Raw genomic sequence first — 18,160 nt, forward strand, 5'->3', positions numbered from 1 at the left:
CCCAGCAGGCACAGGGAGAGGCACTGCAGACCATGTAGTTGTGAGATGTTACCTAGGGGTATGCATCTGTAAATGATGAATGAGAAGAGAAACGCCCTGATGTGTCACCACTCACACTTGAATATAAACCTTCAACCTGTCTCCCTTACCATAAGGTAGTCTCTTGTGAAAACTGTGGGTCAGTGTGAAAAGACTGGGACACCTGATGAAGTGTCCAGAGCAAAAAGAGGCAAATTAAGCAAAGTCTTACATTGTATTGTGACAACCCATCTGGTTTGCATTAGCTGTTGAATTCAGTCTCTGCTTTAAAAATGAGATAATCATTGGGATTAATTGTTTCTACAAGAAAATAGCTATGAACATTGCGGTCATGGAGATGGAGAGCACAGTGACTGCTGTCTCTTTGTGTACTTGGAAGATAAGAGGCACTTTTGTCCCCATATGTGCCAGTAGCCTGTTGTGGGGAGCAGCAGGACCGAAGCCAAACTGCCAGATGGCTAGAATAATCTCTCATGACTTTTAATACATTGCTTTCCAATGTGTCTTCTGTGGTCCCACAAAAATGTGGAGTATCCATAGGATGATGGAAACCTGTGAATATTCCCAGTCGTCCCAGTTGCTGGGTTTTGTGAACACACATCTCTCTTTACTGTTTACCATATAGCAGTAGATTCTTGCCTGGTGATAAGCAGCGTATACAAGAGACTGAAACCTGAACGTGAGTCATCTTTTGGGGAGAAATGTAGCTGCCAGGCTTATAGGAAGCAATCACAGTCAAACTGGTATTTAGTTTCCTGTGGCATTACTTTCCCCAGCATCCCGGAGAATATTGACACTCATCACAGTGATTTTACAGCTTTGAGTGCTGAGTTACTGGGGCCTCTGTTTTCAAGGGCACTAACATCCTTCTGTGTAAGACAAGCCTGGTTTAACATTGGGGTTGCTGTCTCTCAACCTGCTGCTCCTGCCTCTTCACTGTGTAAAAAGAGGCAGTTGGTAAAAATCTCTTACAAAATAAGCTAATGTTGTATTTTCGCCAAAGGTGGAGAAATCATTGCAGCGAATCCAGAATGGGCAGCACAACTCCATGTATACCTCCCAACAAAGCGTGGAGAATAAAGTTGGTGGCATTCCAGGCTGGCAGGCACTGCTCACTGCGGTAGGATTTCGGTTGGACCCTCCAGCCAGTGGCCTCCCAGCAGCAGTGTTCTTCCCAACCTCTGATCCTGGGGACCGGCTACAGCAGTGCAGCACCACCATACAGTCCCTCCTGGGTAAGAAGCAGGCCAGCGATTGGCTCGGTCCTCATCTGTCCAAGCAGACATCAACCTTTCCCTGCCTTTCTTTGATGCAAGCCCGTAAAATGGTGATGTTTTACATCAATGAAATAAAAGTATTTAACAGGATAGAGGTTCTAGAAGTAAACGTATATTGAAAATTTTGTCATAGTTGGGAATCATTTACTACTGGGTCCAGGATCTGAGAAGCATGATGTGACTATTATTTGTTTCTCCCAGGTCATAGTCAGAAAACATATAATCAGATGCAAAGTGGGAAAACTCTTTGTTTCCTGGAAATTGCTGCTGCTTCCAGAACTGTTCAATGATGTGGGGGAGAGGTTTTAAGAATTAGCTGAGTTTGTGTTCTTTTCATGTTGTTGCATTTCTAGCAGTCAAGAAACAGATACTGAACAATCCCTGTTTCTGCTCATGTTTTTCAGGTTTGCCTAACCCTGCACTTCAGGCACTTTGTAAACTTATCACAGCTTCAGAAACAGGAGAGCAGCTTATCAACAGGGTGAGTTGGGAAGTTTTTCTCCAGTACCACTTTGAATTTACTGGCCTGGGAAGAACCATTTGCAGAAATACACAGAATGGTTTATACCCTGGCTTATCAACCCAGAGCTTGCTAGAATACTTCAGGGTTGAAATTCTAAACTCGCCTGTTTGTATGAATGAAAGTCTGTGTCCAGAAGAGAAAAATGCAGATATGTTAGTTGGCTGCATAGCCTTGGGTCTCCTTGTTCAGTGGCAGAAGTGAAAACGTGGATACCTTCTGCAGTGAGGGAGAAGCAAAATACAGGAAATGAGTGGCAGAACCACTAGTTGCTATTTGGCCATCCTGTCTGGGGCCCATGTTGGCTGGTCTTTGTCCACTGTCATTATCAAAGTCCCAAGGTATAGTTGACTTTGGACAATGCAAGGTCTGTCAGAAAACTTACTGAGCCTGCACTTCTCTGGTGTGTGTGCTCATAGCTCTGCTGAAGGATTCATGCTCTTTAAGAGAAAGGCAGTGCCGTCTGTGGCTATGGGACTCCCCCCATCCTCTCCAATGTCCTTCACATTCCTCCCTCTCCCCAGTCTTTCTAGCATGCCTCACCTAACCTAACCTGTCTCTGTGCCACCAGCCTGGCTGGCTTGCCATTACATGTTTCTTACTGTCCTGATGGCTCCTCTTATGAGGTTTATGTCAATCATTTGCCTGCTTTAGTAAATGAACACGCCACACGTAGTGAATGGGCATATAGCTCTCTTTCTTTTCCCCTTTTGCCATGCAGAAGTGTTCTAGGGAACTGCTGTGGTGGGTAGCTGGGATTACCTCTGTGCAGCTTCAGAGGGCTTCCGTTCATTCTGTCACGTTGAGTCTCTGTGCACAAAATAGCAGCCCCAGTTTTGCTGTTACCCACTAAGTCGTCTGTTTTGTCAATCCATTAGACTGAATCTGCTTCAAGGAAAGGGTTTCTTGTTACGGTCTACAGTAGTGCATGAGGTATTTCTAATGGCTTGTCCTTTATGGCATTCTGCTTTCTTTCGGTGCCTCTTTTGTCAGTGCCTGAGACTTCTGTAGTTGATTTTATTTTGATATAATGAGGGTTATTTTTCCCTCATTGCCACCAGAGGGAGGCCCGGAGCAGAAGGGATGTGATGAGTAGAAGGCAACATTCCGATAGATAGGAATGTGTTACAGTGTCCGTGAGATTACTTCACAATTGTCTTCTTGCCTCAGATAATTAAATCACCCAAGGAAAAACATTCAAATGGCTGTACACAACTAACAAAAGATGCACTCGCCATTTCCTCAGCTGCCCCCTGCAATAAATATTGGCAGGGGTATTGCATTGTTTTTGTAAATGTTCTTCTATAGCCCAAACCCCAGGCAGAATTTCCTTTTGCACAAGAGTCTATCCAGTTACAAGTTAGGGTTTTTCAATTTAGCTCCCCCTTCCTCTGCGGTTACTTGATTTTATCCCCTTCCTTCCTCTCAGCAGTTCAGCTGGTGAGCAGCTAAGGCTCTGCCTGTCCCAAAGGAGAGAAGACTTTGTTCAAAACTGGAGCGTAATGACTGACAGTTCAGTCAACGGGTGTTGCTTACTGTCTTCCCCGTGTGGGTGATAGGTGTCATAAGGGAGCACGTGCTTTTGACACTAGTGAAGCAGCAAGGCAGGGAACCTGATCTTTTGCTCTGGATAGAAAGCGCTTATTTTTAGTGCAAAACAGAAGACAGGAACCACAAAAGAGAGAACTTCAGTGCTACCACATGTGCAAGGAAAAGTTAGGGATTGCTGAGCACATTAAGTGCCAATAACATGTCTCAGAGAAAACAAGAGAAGGGCTTGTTTCATGTTCAGCCTTCTGCCAGAATGCGGGTTGGCCTGAGTATCTGCCTGCTAAGTGTCTGAGTTGATTGTAATGAGCTGGGCACTCCCAGATTCCAGCTGCCTGTTCCCACGCTGTTGGACTCCTGATTCGCAGCTCAAGCCATTTCCATTGCTCCCTTCTCTCTCTGAACAGAGCATCTTGCAGTCAGGATGCTGGTTTGCATGTGGATGTGTCACTGCAGGGTTCCCCATCACAGGCATTTTGTAGCCCAGAATAACCCGTGTTCTTTCTTTTCTCCTTTCTTTTCCTTTCTTGTAATCTGCTGCCCGAAGGCTGTTAAAAATGTGGTGGGAATGGTGAGTATTACATGCACTGGGGAATGACGCTGCTGTGCAGGATAAAATGCCTTGGTCACTGCAGACCCATTTCCCTGCGCTGCAGAGTAGTGTCTTTACGCCGCTTTCAGGCCTGGAATTTGTTCTGTAGTGCTGCTGTGGAAAAAGACTGTGTAAGCTTTTGTGGGTTGTAAGAGATGGGTGGTCCTGAGGGTAGCTGGTCCCTGGTTAATGACTTTCCATCCTTCCTGCCCTGGTTGTGTTTTTGAATTACATGGGATCCTGGCACCTTAATTTGTGTCAGATTTTCATAAACATATTTTTTTCTCTACTTCGCTACTGCTGTCCCTTCAGCACGGTTGAGAAACTTCTTTCCTGGACCCCATGGAAGTATTAGGAAAGTCGTCTGTGGTTTCATATGACTTGTTCTGCCCAGTTAAATGCTGGGAATGAGTTTCTTGGGATTTGCATAAGGAGTACGGCTCAGTCATGGAATGGGCTGGGCTTTAGTATATTTCTGTGAGCAGCCCCAAAGTGTCTCATTCCTTTTCTTTCACTTCACAGATTTTCCTGCTGTGCTTCCTTCTTGCTCAATTTCCACTGGCCACAAAACCCAACCCTCACCCCTATTCTGCCCCTACCTTTGCTGCTGTTCAAGTTGGTCCACTGTTGCTGTCCCTGGACTGTCCCTCTGCCCAGACCTTTTCATCTCACTGTTCTGTTCAGGAGCAGCAGCTGAATATATGGGTGTACAGGGAAGGGGATGTTTGCAGTGCATTTCCTTAGCCGTGACTGTCGGAGAAGCAGTGATGTGATTTGTAAGGAATGGCTAATGTTTGTATTGTTATCTTCAGCTGCATCAAGTCCTGGTTCAACTTCAGGCAGGCGAGAAGGAGCAAGATTTCTCTTCTGCACCAATCCAGGTTTCTATCAGTGTCCAACTCTGGAGGCTGCCTGGCTGTCATGAGTTTCTGGCGGCTCTAGGTAGGAAAATACGTCTTTCCGTTGTCTTTCTAAAAATATTGTTAGTGTCTCATATAGTGCCTTGAGGTAGTGATGAGACTCACAGCTTTAGACTTGTTTGTCTAGGTGCTTTAGATCTGCTTGTCTGTCTTTGCATCTCTGGATGTGGTCCCTGACTGCTCAGTGTGTCTTTGCCAGTTCACATGCACAGAGCGCTTTGCTCATCAGTGGGCCAGTGGTAAGGGGGATTTTTCTCTTATGCACCAAAACATCTCCTGGGTCAGCAGAACATGGATTTCGGGGCTGACAGCAGCGTCATGCTGTCAGGTTGGTTTAACCCCAGTTTTTATTTCAGGATCCTGTTCCCCTCTTGCGTTTGCTTCTGGCCCTCTAGATGCCCCATCCCTGGAGGTGCTCAAGGCCAGGCTGAATGGGGCTTTGAGCAGCCTGGTCTAGTGGGAGGTGTCCCTGCCCACGGCAGGGGAGTTGGAACTAGATGATCTTTAAGGTCCCTTCCAGCTCTAACCATACAATGATTCTACCTGCAGTGAACTAATCATTCCTTTGGCAGAGGAACCTGTGCACAGGGCAAGGGTAAGACATACCAGGGTGATAGTATGTACCAGGGTCTACATCCTACAGAAAAGACAGATGAGAACTAAATATCAAACTAGATTTTATTCTGGCTTGGACCTTGCTTAGAGTTAGTAAAACGACATTGCAGGGAAGAGGCAACACTGCAAAAAGAAACATCCAAGAAGCCTGTTTAAGGAGCTCAGAAAAGCCAGGCATTGTTTCTCACACAGCGTCATGCCTCCTGCAGCCCAGCCGTCATTTGCTAAATTCCAAGTTCTGTGCTCTTCTTCAGACCTGTTTCTGTGAGAAAACTTTGGATTAATGATGAATAGTAGGGGCATGTGGGACACCGTCCCCTGAGATGTGCTTAGTATATCATTCCCCCACAATTCCAAATAATTTGCCACTAAAACAGTACTGACAAGTGCATTTTATCTGTCAGTTTGGACAGGAGTGATTTGTTAATGCATATGTGCTCACAGTCCAGCACCATAAAGCTCACCAACCTGCTGGAGAAGGCGTGCTAAATAGTAATAAAAACAAACCAACAAACTGTACATTGTAGGTGAAGAGTCATCATGCCAGGACGTTGCAGAATCTCATCTCTCGTTGTTCTATTGTGTGATTTTCTGCTCCGTGTTCCACTACAGGTTTTGACCTTTGTGAAGTTGGCCAAGAGGAGGTGATTCTGAAAACTGGGAAACAAGCTAATAGGAGGACCATGCACTTTGCTCTACAATCCTTGCTGGCACTTTTTGGTAAAGCTACTTACAGTAGTTTTTGCTCCTGTGATGACTTGATCAGAATGGCTTCTATTAAAATCTCACACTCTTACCTTTTGCAGAGATCATACACACCTGTCATACAGACCATACATCATACAAGTGCAGCAAATGTTATTTTTATATGGGAAACAAACACTAAGACTTGGCTGAGGCCAAAGCTGGGAATAGAGTCCAGCAGCTGGAGGATGTATAACTCACTCTTGTTTTTGAGATATAAAATGATAATGAATTGACAAGTTTCATCTAGGATACCTGGACTGAGGTTCCTGCCTGGGCATTTCCTGGATTGTGTGCATTTTTTTTATTCACCTAAGTAGCAGTTGGGTTTTTTGAAGTAGCACAGCGTCTGAGTGCATGTTTTGTAGCATTTCCTCTTAATTCTGATAGAACCTTATCTGGTTTTGTTTGATTTTACTGTCTATCTAGGGGCATGTTTCTACATTTTTTTTTTCTTTTTTTAGATTCTACAGAGCTGCCTAAGCGCCTTAGCCTGGACAGTTCCTCATCACTGGAGTCACTGGCTTCTGCTCAGTCTATTTCCAACCCTGTACCCCAGTATCAAAACCCTCCGTTCTCTCCTACTTGTCCAGACAGCATTGCATCAGATGCCATTTCTGTGTATAGCCTGAGCTCTATTGCTTCTTCCATGAGTTTTGTTTCCAAGCCAGAGAGCGTGCCAGATGGTGTGGGACACAGGGGACGCCAGGACTACGAGAGGCCCAAGAACATCTATCCACATCGGTCTGCAGCACAGAGCCAGTTGTCACCACAAACCAGCACTGTAGCCAGCAAAGATGAGGAAGAGTATGAAGGTTTTTCTATAATCAGCAATGAGCCTTTGGCCAGTTACCAAGAAAACATAAAACCAAGATTTTCCCCTGATCACAAACAGCCCAAAACTGGTCAGACTGGAGGCATTAAAGAGTCTGTCAACTCCAAAGGGAGCATAAGTACCCCAAATTCTCCTGTTAAAATGACTCTTATTCCCAGTCCAAATTCACCTTTCCAAAAAGTTGGGAAACTTGCAAGTTCTGATACTGGGGAGTCTGACCAGTCTAGCACTGAGACTGACAGCACTGTCAAATCGCAGGAGGACAGTAATCCAAAGCTTGATCCGCAAGAGTTGGCCCAAAAAATTCTGGAGGAAACTCAGAGTCACCTCATTGCTGTTGAACGTCTTCAGAGAAGCAGCAGCCAAATAAGTAAGAGCAACAATTCAGATGATGGGGCTTCCACCCCAGCAGGTGTGTCCGCATTCAGATCTTCAGAGACCAGTGCATTCAGTCGGCCAGTCAGCTCTAGTCAGAAGAATCAGTCTTCACCTCTTGCAATTAAACCAAAGCCTCCAACAAGGAGTTCATCCCTTCAGAAAGTGAGTTCTGGCTATAATAGCCCTACAACATCAGAGATGTCAAACAAAGAAGGCACAGGCCAATACAGTGGGCAGCCATCTCCAAGTTGTGATTCGCATGGGTCCTTAACAGAGCAGCCTCACTTTAAACTCAAGTACCCCAGCTCTCCCTACAGTGCTCATATTTCTAAATCACCCAGAAATATCTCTCCAAGCTCAGGGCATCAGTCTCCTGGTGGTAGCACTCCATCTCCTGCTCTTTCTTATTCCTCAGCTGGTTCTGCTCGCTCAAGTCCAGCTGATGCCCCAGACATAGACAAATTAAAAATGGCTGCCATTGATGAAAAAGTGCAAGCAATTCACAACTTAAAGATGTTCTGGCAAAGCACTCCCCATCACTCCACTGGTCCCATAAAGATTCTCCGAGGAGCTCCTGGAACAATGACTTCTAAGAAAGATGTCCTTAGCTTGCTCAATTTATCTCCACGGCACAGCAAAGAAGAAAGTGCAGATAAGCTGGAACTAAAGGAGCTGTCTATTGAGCAACACCTTGCTTCTCCACAAAAGAACCCTCCAAATGGACACAGGCACCCTGAAACTACAAATGCAGTGACATCAACTCATTCTCCACCTTCCACTAGCACTCCAGGAACCGTGCGTCCCTTGAGGCTGCCATCTGGGAACGGTTATAAATTTTTGTCACCAGGAAGATTTTTTCCTTCCTCCAAATGCTGAAATGTCTTGAGTACCAGCTGATGACTTACAATCTTGTTAAAGTATTTGCTTCTGCCCACTTGCCTTTATCAATACAGAACCATTATCTAAGAAGCCGTGGTCATACCCACAGTTGGCAATGCACAGGAACGTGACAGATCGGCCCTGTCTGTCACTGTGTAGGAACACGGGCCTTACACAGATGGGTTTTCCTTTCCCTTATCAGGACCTTGGCCACACTCACTTGATAACAGGTTCTATGTAGTGTTCAGTATTTGCAGCAACACGTCCAATGAATCTAGTTGTCTGTTCATAAAATTCTAGCTTTTAAGCCGCCTACTTGTATTTCTTAACCTAACAGGAGGTTTTACAGCTGGCTTTTTATACAGAAATTATACATATCAGGGATTGGAGAGGGAAGCGAGAGGAGGCAGAACTTTCATGTGTACCACAAAGAAAGTATGCACAAGTTTCTGCTTGGGGTAGTACAAGCCATTTATTTGATTTCTTTCAAAGGCTGACAGAGAGGACAAGATAACATACCTCTAGGTATCTCTGCCAAGTTAGCCAAACACAAAAAATTGCTGGCAATAAACTCCGTAGCAGCATGATACTGGCAGTTCTCTTGCATCATTTAGAGGCTGGTGAAACAAAGACAGGAGGACAGAGGTGCCCTAAAACCTGCGTCTCAGGTAACTCTTTTCTGGAGAGATACCTTTCAGGTGATATTTTGCTGGTTGGTCTGCTCAAAAAGAATGTTTGGGGCGTAACAGGCAAAGGTGAGCCTCAGCGGGAGGTAGTGAGCATGTGTCAGAGATGAGGTCTGGTTTTACTGAATGCTCTCATCTTTCTGGCACACGGTGTTATGATGGTGAAATTTTCATCTTGTCAAGTATTTGGGCAGCACAGACGTTTTCTGTCAGCTAAGTGCGCACAAAAAAGGGTTACACACACTGAAACTCAGAACATTATTTTACAGTTCCACAGTAGGCAGGAATGTGACATCAGTGTATGAGATTTAGAAATCACCGCAACGATCCTGCTAAATCATTCCACATAGCTCATCACGGGCAGGTCTGCAAACCTTTCCTCTGCTGTGGAAGCAAGCTTCTTTCGGAGCAAGTACGCCAGTCTAAGCAGATGTCAGTGCAGTCAGAGCACGTGCGTGAGGCAGCAAGCAGAGCGGCTGTAGGCAGAACCTGTGCGCCCTCTGATCTGCGGGGAAAAGAAAACCAAGAGAACCCCAGGGGTGATGTGTAAAGCAAGCTTTCCTAGGCTAGATGGTGTTTAGGTGTCGTGGATCAAGTTGGAGATATTTAAGCGGCTATTGAATGCAGTGATGGAATCAGATTCAAAATGACAATTTACATGCACTGAAAACTGTGGGCATGTGGTAGCATTAACTCAGCCACACTGCACACTGAGGTCCGAGCGAAGTGTTTCACAGGCCGTGTGCTATGAAGTCGGAGCACTGGATCGCCAAGGCTTTTGGGTTCTATTCTGCACTCCCCAAATTTGCTGAGTGACTGAAGGCTAATCACTTCACCTCTCCGTGCCTCGTCTTCCCTTTCTATCTAAATGGGGATAGTAATACTTACCTACCTACCTCACAGAGGTGTTGTGAGGCTTAATTAATTAGGCCGTGAGTTTTAGCTGGATCTTAAGTCAACTTCCAGTCTTGCAACTGACTGCCTGAATGGTGAGTGCAGTCAGCTCTGCAAACGCATTAGGGGCACATTGCTGATGCAGATAATTGTTGCACTTATCATGTCTGGACGCTCTTGAAATATGGATCTGATAATTGTGATTTTTTTAGGGATCTTGGAGGAAAAGCATGATAGCAGGACAGAGGATGCAATTCTGATACCAGAATATAAAATTACTTAAGCTCAGCTAACTCATGGTGCATATATCAAATGCTTGCTTTGAGGATATTCTAGAATCCACTGGTTTCTGGAGAATGTTTTCCTTTTTGCCATTGCAAGAAATCAACACAAGCACTAAAGGCAAAGAATAGAGGGCTGTGTTGTTACAGTCAGCTAACAAGAGATGGGCGATCACAAAAGTTTCAGTGCAGAAAGACAAAAAGAGTAGTTATTCATCTGCTTATATTATGCAATGTAGCAAGACAGTTGAGTAAATCCGTTCAACTCGTATGATGCAAGTTACTTGTCTGTACATTACATCTTTCTGTGATGGTTTGGTGCTAGATATCATCTTCTCGTCATTTGGCAGGAAAAATTAGAATAGTGGGGCAAAATGAGTCAGTACAGCGTCTACCCATCATGTAGACGGTGATATTGCTCGTCATGCAACTTGCTGTGGTCACAAAACTGCTGAGAGACTTCATGTGACCTAATCTGTTTCTAACCAGCATAACTGTTAAAACGACGTCCCAGGAACATCCAGGATGGAAGTGGGCAGCTTTTTGTTTATAGCAACAGCAAATACTCCCTGTAGTGCTGCATAACATGCCAGAACTAAGCCTCTTTACTTGTAGTTTACTTCCATAACTAAAGGCTCTTTTTAATCTGTAGAAATTATGTATTGCCGTTTTGGTACAACCCATTTTCATGCTGCCAGTAGGTTTCATACTGGCATAAAGTTTTCAGAAAGAGCTGAGTTGGGGTGGGGGGGGTGGTCCTTCAGTTGTTTTTTTAAGGGAGGGAGGAGCATTAGAAACAGGGAAGGGGTCAGATGTAGAGGAAGTTCAGTATTTGGGAAATCGGTGTTGTATAAATATGGAAGGTGAGTGTCACTAGAACAAGTCCTTTGGGAAATGTGTTTCCATTGACTTGACACAGGGCACTTCCATTGGCTTAATGAGAGCCATGAAGATGCATGCTTGCTCATGGCTGGGAGACACTTCACACACCTTGTGCCTCACTCCTCCACCCCCTGAATGAGAAACAACCCCTTTGTGAGGAAAAGTTTTATCAGGTTTGCCCAATATGTGGAGATATTCAGGAAATGAAAAGAACATGTTCTCCGTTTGATATTAGAATTCCTTCTGTGGAGTTTAAATGCATTTGTCGTTGTTGTATTTGTGCATGGTACAAGTGACAACACTGCTTAATACAGTGAGCAATAAGAATTAGGTATTATCCACTTTCACATTAAACCTGCCACATGCAACCATTCCCCAAGGCCATAGAATGTATTTTAGTTTGGTTTTGCCCTGTATGTTTTACTGTGTGAGATTACAGATTTTTTTATTGACTGTCTTTAGCTCCAACTAAATGGGAACAGTAAACAATCTCTCTGATCAAAATCCAGTTTAATTTGATTTTGTTGGTTAGCCTGTACTCTGGCCTGGTACTGATTTTCCTTCTTTTTAATCATACCTTACTTAAACAAGGAAAAAGCATTGAAGGGATGCTACACTCACGTATATCACTGTAGGCCGTATTTCTTTTCAATAGGTCAAACTTGTTCTGTGAACATCTCTTTCAAGTTGCAGAATAGATCCAGGTGCACAGAAATATCTGTGAATCTGTTAAGAAACACTAGTAGTTTCAGGCTAGGTGGTAATTATGGGTTTGAGCAGTTTCAGGTTCATCGCATTGCCACGCTGTCCAGAAAGGCTGCAAATGTGTGTGGAAAACTTGGCCCCTCGGTTGCAGAACTCCTTCAAAAGAGCGTTGAAGATGGTAACTCAGAGAGGACTGTCAGCAAAGACTCTTCCAAGCAGCAGCCCTTTAGCACTTGCTCTCCTTGTATGCAGTGTTAGCCATGTTTGGCCTATATGGACTTTCTTTGTAAATTAAAACTCTGTTTCCAGACAGCATTAAACTTTTTATATTATGAAATTTACCATGTAAAAAGATTTTCATATTTTTATTGAAATTGCTAAGGCATTTGGCCTTCTTTCTTTGTGATTTCAGTGTCTATTAAAGCATGAGTTCTCTCAGTACTTTAGTCTCTTGGTCTAGGGTGATGTTGGGGAATTTGCTAGCACACCGCGCTCTGTCCTGACACCCAGCTGGTTGCGAGTCCCTTCCTCCAGCCTGCTGCCGAGAAGCAAAGAAGTCATGCGTAAATCTGCATTCTGTGGTGAAGTATCACTAACGTACAGCAGCCGTCCTCAGCTTCCCTGTGGAAATGAGGGCTCACTGAGAACTTCCTCCTCTTTTTGTGTCAGAATGTAGTCTTCGTGTTACAAATGATGATTGGAACTTGCTTTTCCTTTTCCTGTCAGGTGGTGGGAGCGTCAATATTTGCTTGCTGTCTGTCTTCTTGTAGTTGGTGGCAAAAGGACACATAGGGTTGGAAGGAGCTTCAAGGATCACCCAGTCTCATCCCTCCACTGTGGAAGAACCAGGTGCTGAAGGTATGATATATTTTCCCCATACCGATGCCAGTTGGAACTTGCTGACTTAAATCTTCCCTCTGCCCCTACGTGAAAGGTGCCCTTGTGCTTAGGGGAAGTATTGGTGACCAGATGAAACTAAACAGAATTTGACTTTTTTTGTGGTCTCAGAAGGTTCCATTGACGCCTGTCTCCCGGTTGTGTAACTGCAGCCTCTGGCCATGCTGATGGAACGCACAAACCATATCTGCGGTCATGACAAAGCAGGCTCTTACTGGCCTGCAGTCTCTACCCTCCAAACCTTTGATCTGCTAAGAATGAGGTGATTTCAAACCATGTAAATCACTGCAGTCTTCCTGGCGTTAACTCTTTGGTGAGGGACCTTTCCTGGTACGCTTCTAAAGCAGCTGATTCGCTGTATTTGAAGACATGGGTGGTGCAGCCCCCCAGCAAAGGTTTTATAGGTGCCTGCCTCAGCTTAGTCATGCTCTCGTGATTACCTACCGCCTGGTGACCATCAGTGTCAGTCAGCAGGCAGCTGGGGTGGATGCCTTAGCTTCTCCTGTCATTGTCACTGAGGTACTGCCACTGTATTGCAGGGATGCGAGGAAATCCCGTTACTTTCAGAGACGTGCTTCCAGATCAGGAAGTGTGGGAAGAAGTCAGGTCAGCACTGCAAAACCAAGAGGGGACTTGTCTTAATGCCTGACCTTGAACATTTTTGTATTGCATAGTTAATATGCAGAGATAGATCAGGTTCAGGCCAGAGCATTTTGTGAGTGTTGATGTGCACATTCACGCTGCGGACTGACGTACGCTACCAGTAGCGTATACCTGCATATGCCCTTTCCTGCAGCCCGGCAGCTCTCGGCTCCCAGCTGGAGGCAGCCTTTGTTTCTCACTGAGAACAGTCGTGGACTTCCTTGCAAACACTCCAGCTCTAGGTCTATCGTATTACTTTCCCCAGATGGCCATGCATTCTCGTTATTTTTTTATGTTCTCTCCAAAGAGAAAAACTTATTTTTTATCCCTGTCAGAAAGAGTACCAGCCGCCTTCTATTACATGATGACATCATTTGCATGTGGTTTTATTGGTAAATGACTGTGGCTGGTATTTCAGTGGACTCCAAGAAAGCCATTCCACAGGGAACTGCAGCAATTGCCACTTGTACAAACCAGAAGTGTAAAGGGGATTGCATTCTCCTTAGCAAGTCTCTCCCACGTCCTCCTCTGAGAAGCCCTTGGAGAGGGACGTTTGTTTTCCAGTGGCTGGCAGCAATCTTTGAGAAGTATCCATCGCAAACATCTTTTCTTCTCTTGGATAGACTTCCAGTGCTTTGTGGCTGAGGGAGAGCTGGTGGCGGAGCACGGGCATTGCCACTCCCGCATGTGGCCAGAACATGCAGGTATACCTACAAGATATGGTGAGGTGCAAGTGGAAAAAGGTGAACTTCGTAGGATTAGGCATGTGAGCACCCACTCTGCACAGGAGTTGGCAGATCAGGTGGGACAACTCCAGTTACTTGGAAATGTCAGAGCTGGGGTGTACTGACCTTACCTACGCTGTTACTGAATCGCGGGGCAATACAACCTGTGTGCTGAAGTGCACAACTTTGATCTTTTAGCATAAAAGAGAGAGTGTTTAAATACTAAAAAACATGTTTTCATTTTCAGTACATTACATGGAAATGTTTGCCATGGTTACAAATCCCTCTTCAGTCACAGAAGGAGGAATAGGGGCCTGGGAACTCAAAGGGAGTAGTTTTATTTCACAGAACCAGTGATGTTTCCTGCATTGACAGCACAGCACTGCAGCTTCTGCCTTCTCACCTCACCAGCCAGGTGCAGCTGATTGTCCTGCTGCGATGGGGGGGAAGGTGTCAGAGCAACGCCTGCACTACAGCACAGTGCTGGAGACCAGAAGAGGGTCAAAGGAACTTCAGAAGTGGGCGTGTTCCTGAGGTCCCCTAAAAGTCATGCACAGACCTGGAGCAGTCTCCCAACGACTCTACACAGACACGAAGTTAGGGACAAGCACGGACCTGCCCAGGGACCCGGCTCGTGTTGTGACAGACCATGGCCCAGTGTGCCTCCAGCAGGTCCCCTTGGAGAGTTCCTGAAACACTGCTCTCGTGTTTTAATGCCACCATCCCACTTCACGGGCATGCAAAGCTGTGTTCGGGCAGCAGGGTGTCTCAGCAGGCTCAACCTCTGGCAAAAGCCAGGAGCCACTAATGCGCAATGACACTGGCAACGTTTGTTCGTTACTCGGGGCAAGCCGAGGCTGGAGGACTCCCATGAAGAACAGCTTGCAGGGGAAGCATCCCCTCCATGAGCAGAGACCGTGGTGAAACTGTATGGGCTGGTCTGAAGTGGTTTGTCTGTACGCAGGGTCTGGAATCAGCAGGATGCGGCTACTCAGATGATACTATCGTGTGTGGTATAATCTAGATATAAACAAAGAGAATAAGGGGTTTGGGGAGAGCACACATGGCAGCTGGCTGAGTAAACAAAAGACAAATGTTGTCCATATGGGGAAAGAGCAGCAGCAGGGGACTGCACTCAGCCAGCATTTTGAAAAACCAAATAAAGGAAAATACTGAATGCTTGGGAACTTCGGGAAGCAGACACTTAAAGCCCCACCACTGTGCCCTGGCACAGCCCTTTGTAATTTCTCTTTGCCTCATAGACTAAGCCAGTGCAGGCATAAGTCTGAGCAGCAGTTTCCATAGCATCCATCTTTCCATTGCAAGAGACTTGAATGAAATATGTTTTCATAGGCAGAGCCTATTGAGGATTTTCATTAAAGCCATTTATCTGTGGGAGGGTCGTTTGGCAACATTTAATTTTCCTATCTGTGAATTTCTGCTCTCCTTTAGTGGAGTTGCTGTGTAAATAATCATTAGTTCTAGCTGCTGGCAAACGGAACTTGGTGAAGATGGCTTCTCAAGGGAAAGGGTAGGCAAGGATGAGCCTGGAAGTAGGGTCAACAGTCACTTCTGGGGAAGAGGATGCCATTCAGAAGCACGGGAACGCGAGCATTGTGCTAAGACATGCTCAAACAGGAGACCGCAATTCAACAAGGTGCAAAAATCTGCCTTAGCCAGTTTTGGACACCAGCATTTACTCCACAGAATTAAAATGCAGCAGCTACACGTAAATTAAGCTTCCTAAGTGCGGTTAAGCTTCCTATGGGTTGAGAGCTGACACAAAAGTCCCTTTAAAATGACACCTTTCTCTTGTCAGCAATAGGGCGCTTACTTATTCACAATTGAACTCTCTACAAGAGAAAATGTTCCACAGCCAGACAACATTCCCATTTTTTGAGGAGGAATCATTTCCCTTCCACAGTGCCAAACTGCAGTTTCACCCTCCCCTTTGTCAGATCTTGACATGTGGGGAGTTTCTCTTTCCAGTTTACCTCAGTCTTATATTTGTGTCAGCATTTCAAACAGCAGTAAAGCAAAAGTGGCTAGTCTGCATAGCTATGAAGAAAAATCGGCGAGGGGGGGGGGGAAGAAAGCTAGTGCTCAGAAACTATAAAGCAAATAAATTTATTTAGAATGCACTATTTTAATAAAATCCTGTAGTTGTACCTGAATTATGACTTTCGAGCACCCTGAAGTGGAAATACCGTTACCCAGCTGCTTTCTTCTTAGGGCATCATTTTGCCACAGGATAAATCACTGTGGAAATAATGATCGACCGAATAGAACACACGGAAGCGACTTGGGGAAACTTGACCCCTGTCGTCATTCCTACGCCCCGTGTTGAAGGGCCAGGTATATCCCAGTGGTTTAGCAGTGGCTTTGAGAGTAAGCAGGGCTGGGTCATCGTTCCAGGGATAAGGTCTGTCTGCAAGACATACTCCTGGGTTCTCTTAAATTCTGCTGTGCTCCGGCTCTGAATGGCCAAATTATAACCAGTTTTTAGCATTTGCTCCTCATTCCAGGTCTCCAGGCTTCACCATTCATGTGTATTTATAAAAACTTCCAGCTGGTTTATCTTGGTCACTCGCTGGCTCCTGTGATGTCCTCTCTGTCTCCTTCATTTTCCTGTGTTCACTCTGGAATTCAATCCTGCATGTCTCCATAGTATCTGAGAGACTCCTACATAAGGATTTGTTGCTACTAGAGAAGTCCCTGTTTGAACTCATGGAAGCTCTGCACGTTTCCCTTTTGGGATTAAATGCCTAGAGTAAAGGTTTAGTTAGCTTGCGCCTCCTCCCACCAGTTTTTCTCTTGCCCCTACTCTGCTGTTTTGTTGTTGTAATAACAGAAATGTATTGGCTAAAAAGGGAGCTGGGCGATTTGATGTGATGCCCCATAGTGAAACTGCGTCCCACCCCTCTGCCCCCAACCAGGGATCTCAGTAAAACGGCTCCTGCCGCGCACTGGGCAGTGTCAGCTGCCCGCTGCAGAGGCACTCGGCACCAGCACGCCCTGCGATACGCAGGCAATGCCTCTCCCCAGGGACTGCTGTCCTTCGCAGGCTCGAGGAGCTTCACTGGGTATTCTTCTCTGGGGGCTGATTACAGTCTGCTTTCAGTGCCTCTGAGCTCTAAGACTTGTGGGCTCTTTTCATTTTTTTGTTTTTAACGCAAGCTGATGGTCTAATGTCACCGGCAGGTCTGCGGGACCAGAGGGTGCAGGAGCGTCTGAGCCCACTAACGGCTGAGTCTTGTTCTTCGCTGTGTGTATGTCAGTCCTTCGATTAATTTTTGGTGTCCTCGTTATCTGTGAATGCGATAAAGGATAAAAGAAATTCTCTCGCAAGAGGGCAGCATTGGACACAGTAATCGTGGCTCCTTGTCTTACACCCTTTAATGAAGCAGTGAAAGTGTCTTGCCCTTTGTGGAGGCACTAGCAATTCTGCTACTGATTTATTGCGTTTTCATTTCTGTGGCAAAACAGGGGCAGCCCAGAGATAAAGGAACACCAATCCGCAAGAGAACGGTTTTGCCTGAAACACATCGCATAAGGAAATTCCAGCTTTCCCCCCAAAAAGGGAGCTCTGGTAGCATTGCCGGCGGAGGAGGTGCCAAAAAGGAAGGGCAGTGCCGGGCCCGTGGTGGCGGCAGACCGGAGGAGGCGCGCCGGCAGCCAGTGCGGAGCGGCGGGCGGCCGCGTCCCGCTCACCGGGGCGCCCTCTTCCAGCGTTGCCCCTCCCCTGCGCTGCTGTGCTGGGAGCGGCGGCGCCCGAACGGCACTTTCCTTCAGCAAACAGACTCTACGCGGACAAAGCGGCGAACGCAATTACACTTTGTTTATTGCAAGGAATGTGGAAAACCGGTATTTCTTTAGCGCGCGCAGTGAGCCGTTTTTCATCGTTGGCCAGGGCTGCGGGCAACAGCTGGCCCTGGCTGGGGTGAAATGCCAAGTTCATCAAGCGTGACCAACACGGGATCTTGATTACCAGCGCCACTGTTTCCCGGGGCCGCGGGTGGTTTAAGCGCCTTCCGAGGGGCGCGGCATTTCCTTGGGCCGCTCCAGCCCGGGCACCGGCGGCGCGCAGCCGGCACGGCGCCG

The 18,160-nt window shown here is 46.1% G+C and overlaps 2 protein-coding genes across 2 annotated transcripts in view; both read left to right on the forward strand.

The window, feature by feature from the left end:
- Nucleotides 1–8,344, forward strand: part of TTC28 (tetratricopeptide repeat domain 28) — a 166,290-nt gene extending 157,946 nt beyond the window's left edge. Inside the window, exons 18-22 of the mRNA XM_009888375.1 lie at nucleotides 1,043–1,274; nucleotides 1,721–1,797; nucleotides 4,789–4,918; nucleotides 6,124–6,231; nucleotides 6,720–8,344. Of these exons, the coding sequence (XP_009886677.1) occupies nucleotides 1,043–1,274; nucleotides 1,721–1,797; nucleotides 4,789–4,918; nucleotides 6,124–6,231; nucleotides 6,720–8,344 (2,172 nt within the window). The remainder of the gene's footprint in view (nucleotides 1–1,042; nucleotides 1,275–1,720; nucleotides 1,798–4,788; nucleotides 4,919–6,123; nucleotides 6,232–6,719) is intronic.
- Nucleotides 8,345–16,329: 7,985 nt separating this feature from the next.
- PITPNB (phosphatidylinositol transfer protein, beta) overlaps nucleotides 16,330–18,160 on the forward strand; it is a 34,880-nt gene continuing 33,049 nt past the window's right edge. The window contains exon 1 of the mRNA XM_009888380.1: nucleotides 16,330–16,481. Within this exon, the coding sequence (XP_009886682.1) occupies nucleotides 16,330–16,481 (152 nt within the window). The remainder of the gene's footprint in view (nucleotides 16,482–18,160) is intronic.

Source organism: Charadrius vociferus, unplaced genomic scaffold, assembly GCF_000708025.1.
Source record: "Charadrius vociferus isolate BGI_N301 unplaced genomic scaffold, ASM70802v2 scaffold17, whole genome shotgun sequence".
Lineage (NCBI taxonomy): Eukaryota > Metazoa > Chordata > Aves > Charadriiformes > Charadriidae > Charadrius > Charadrius vociferus.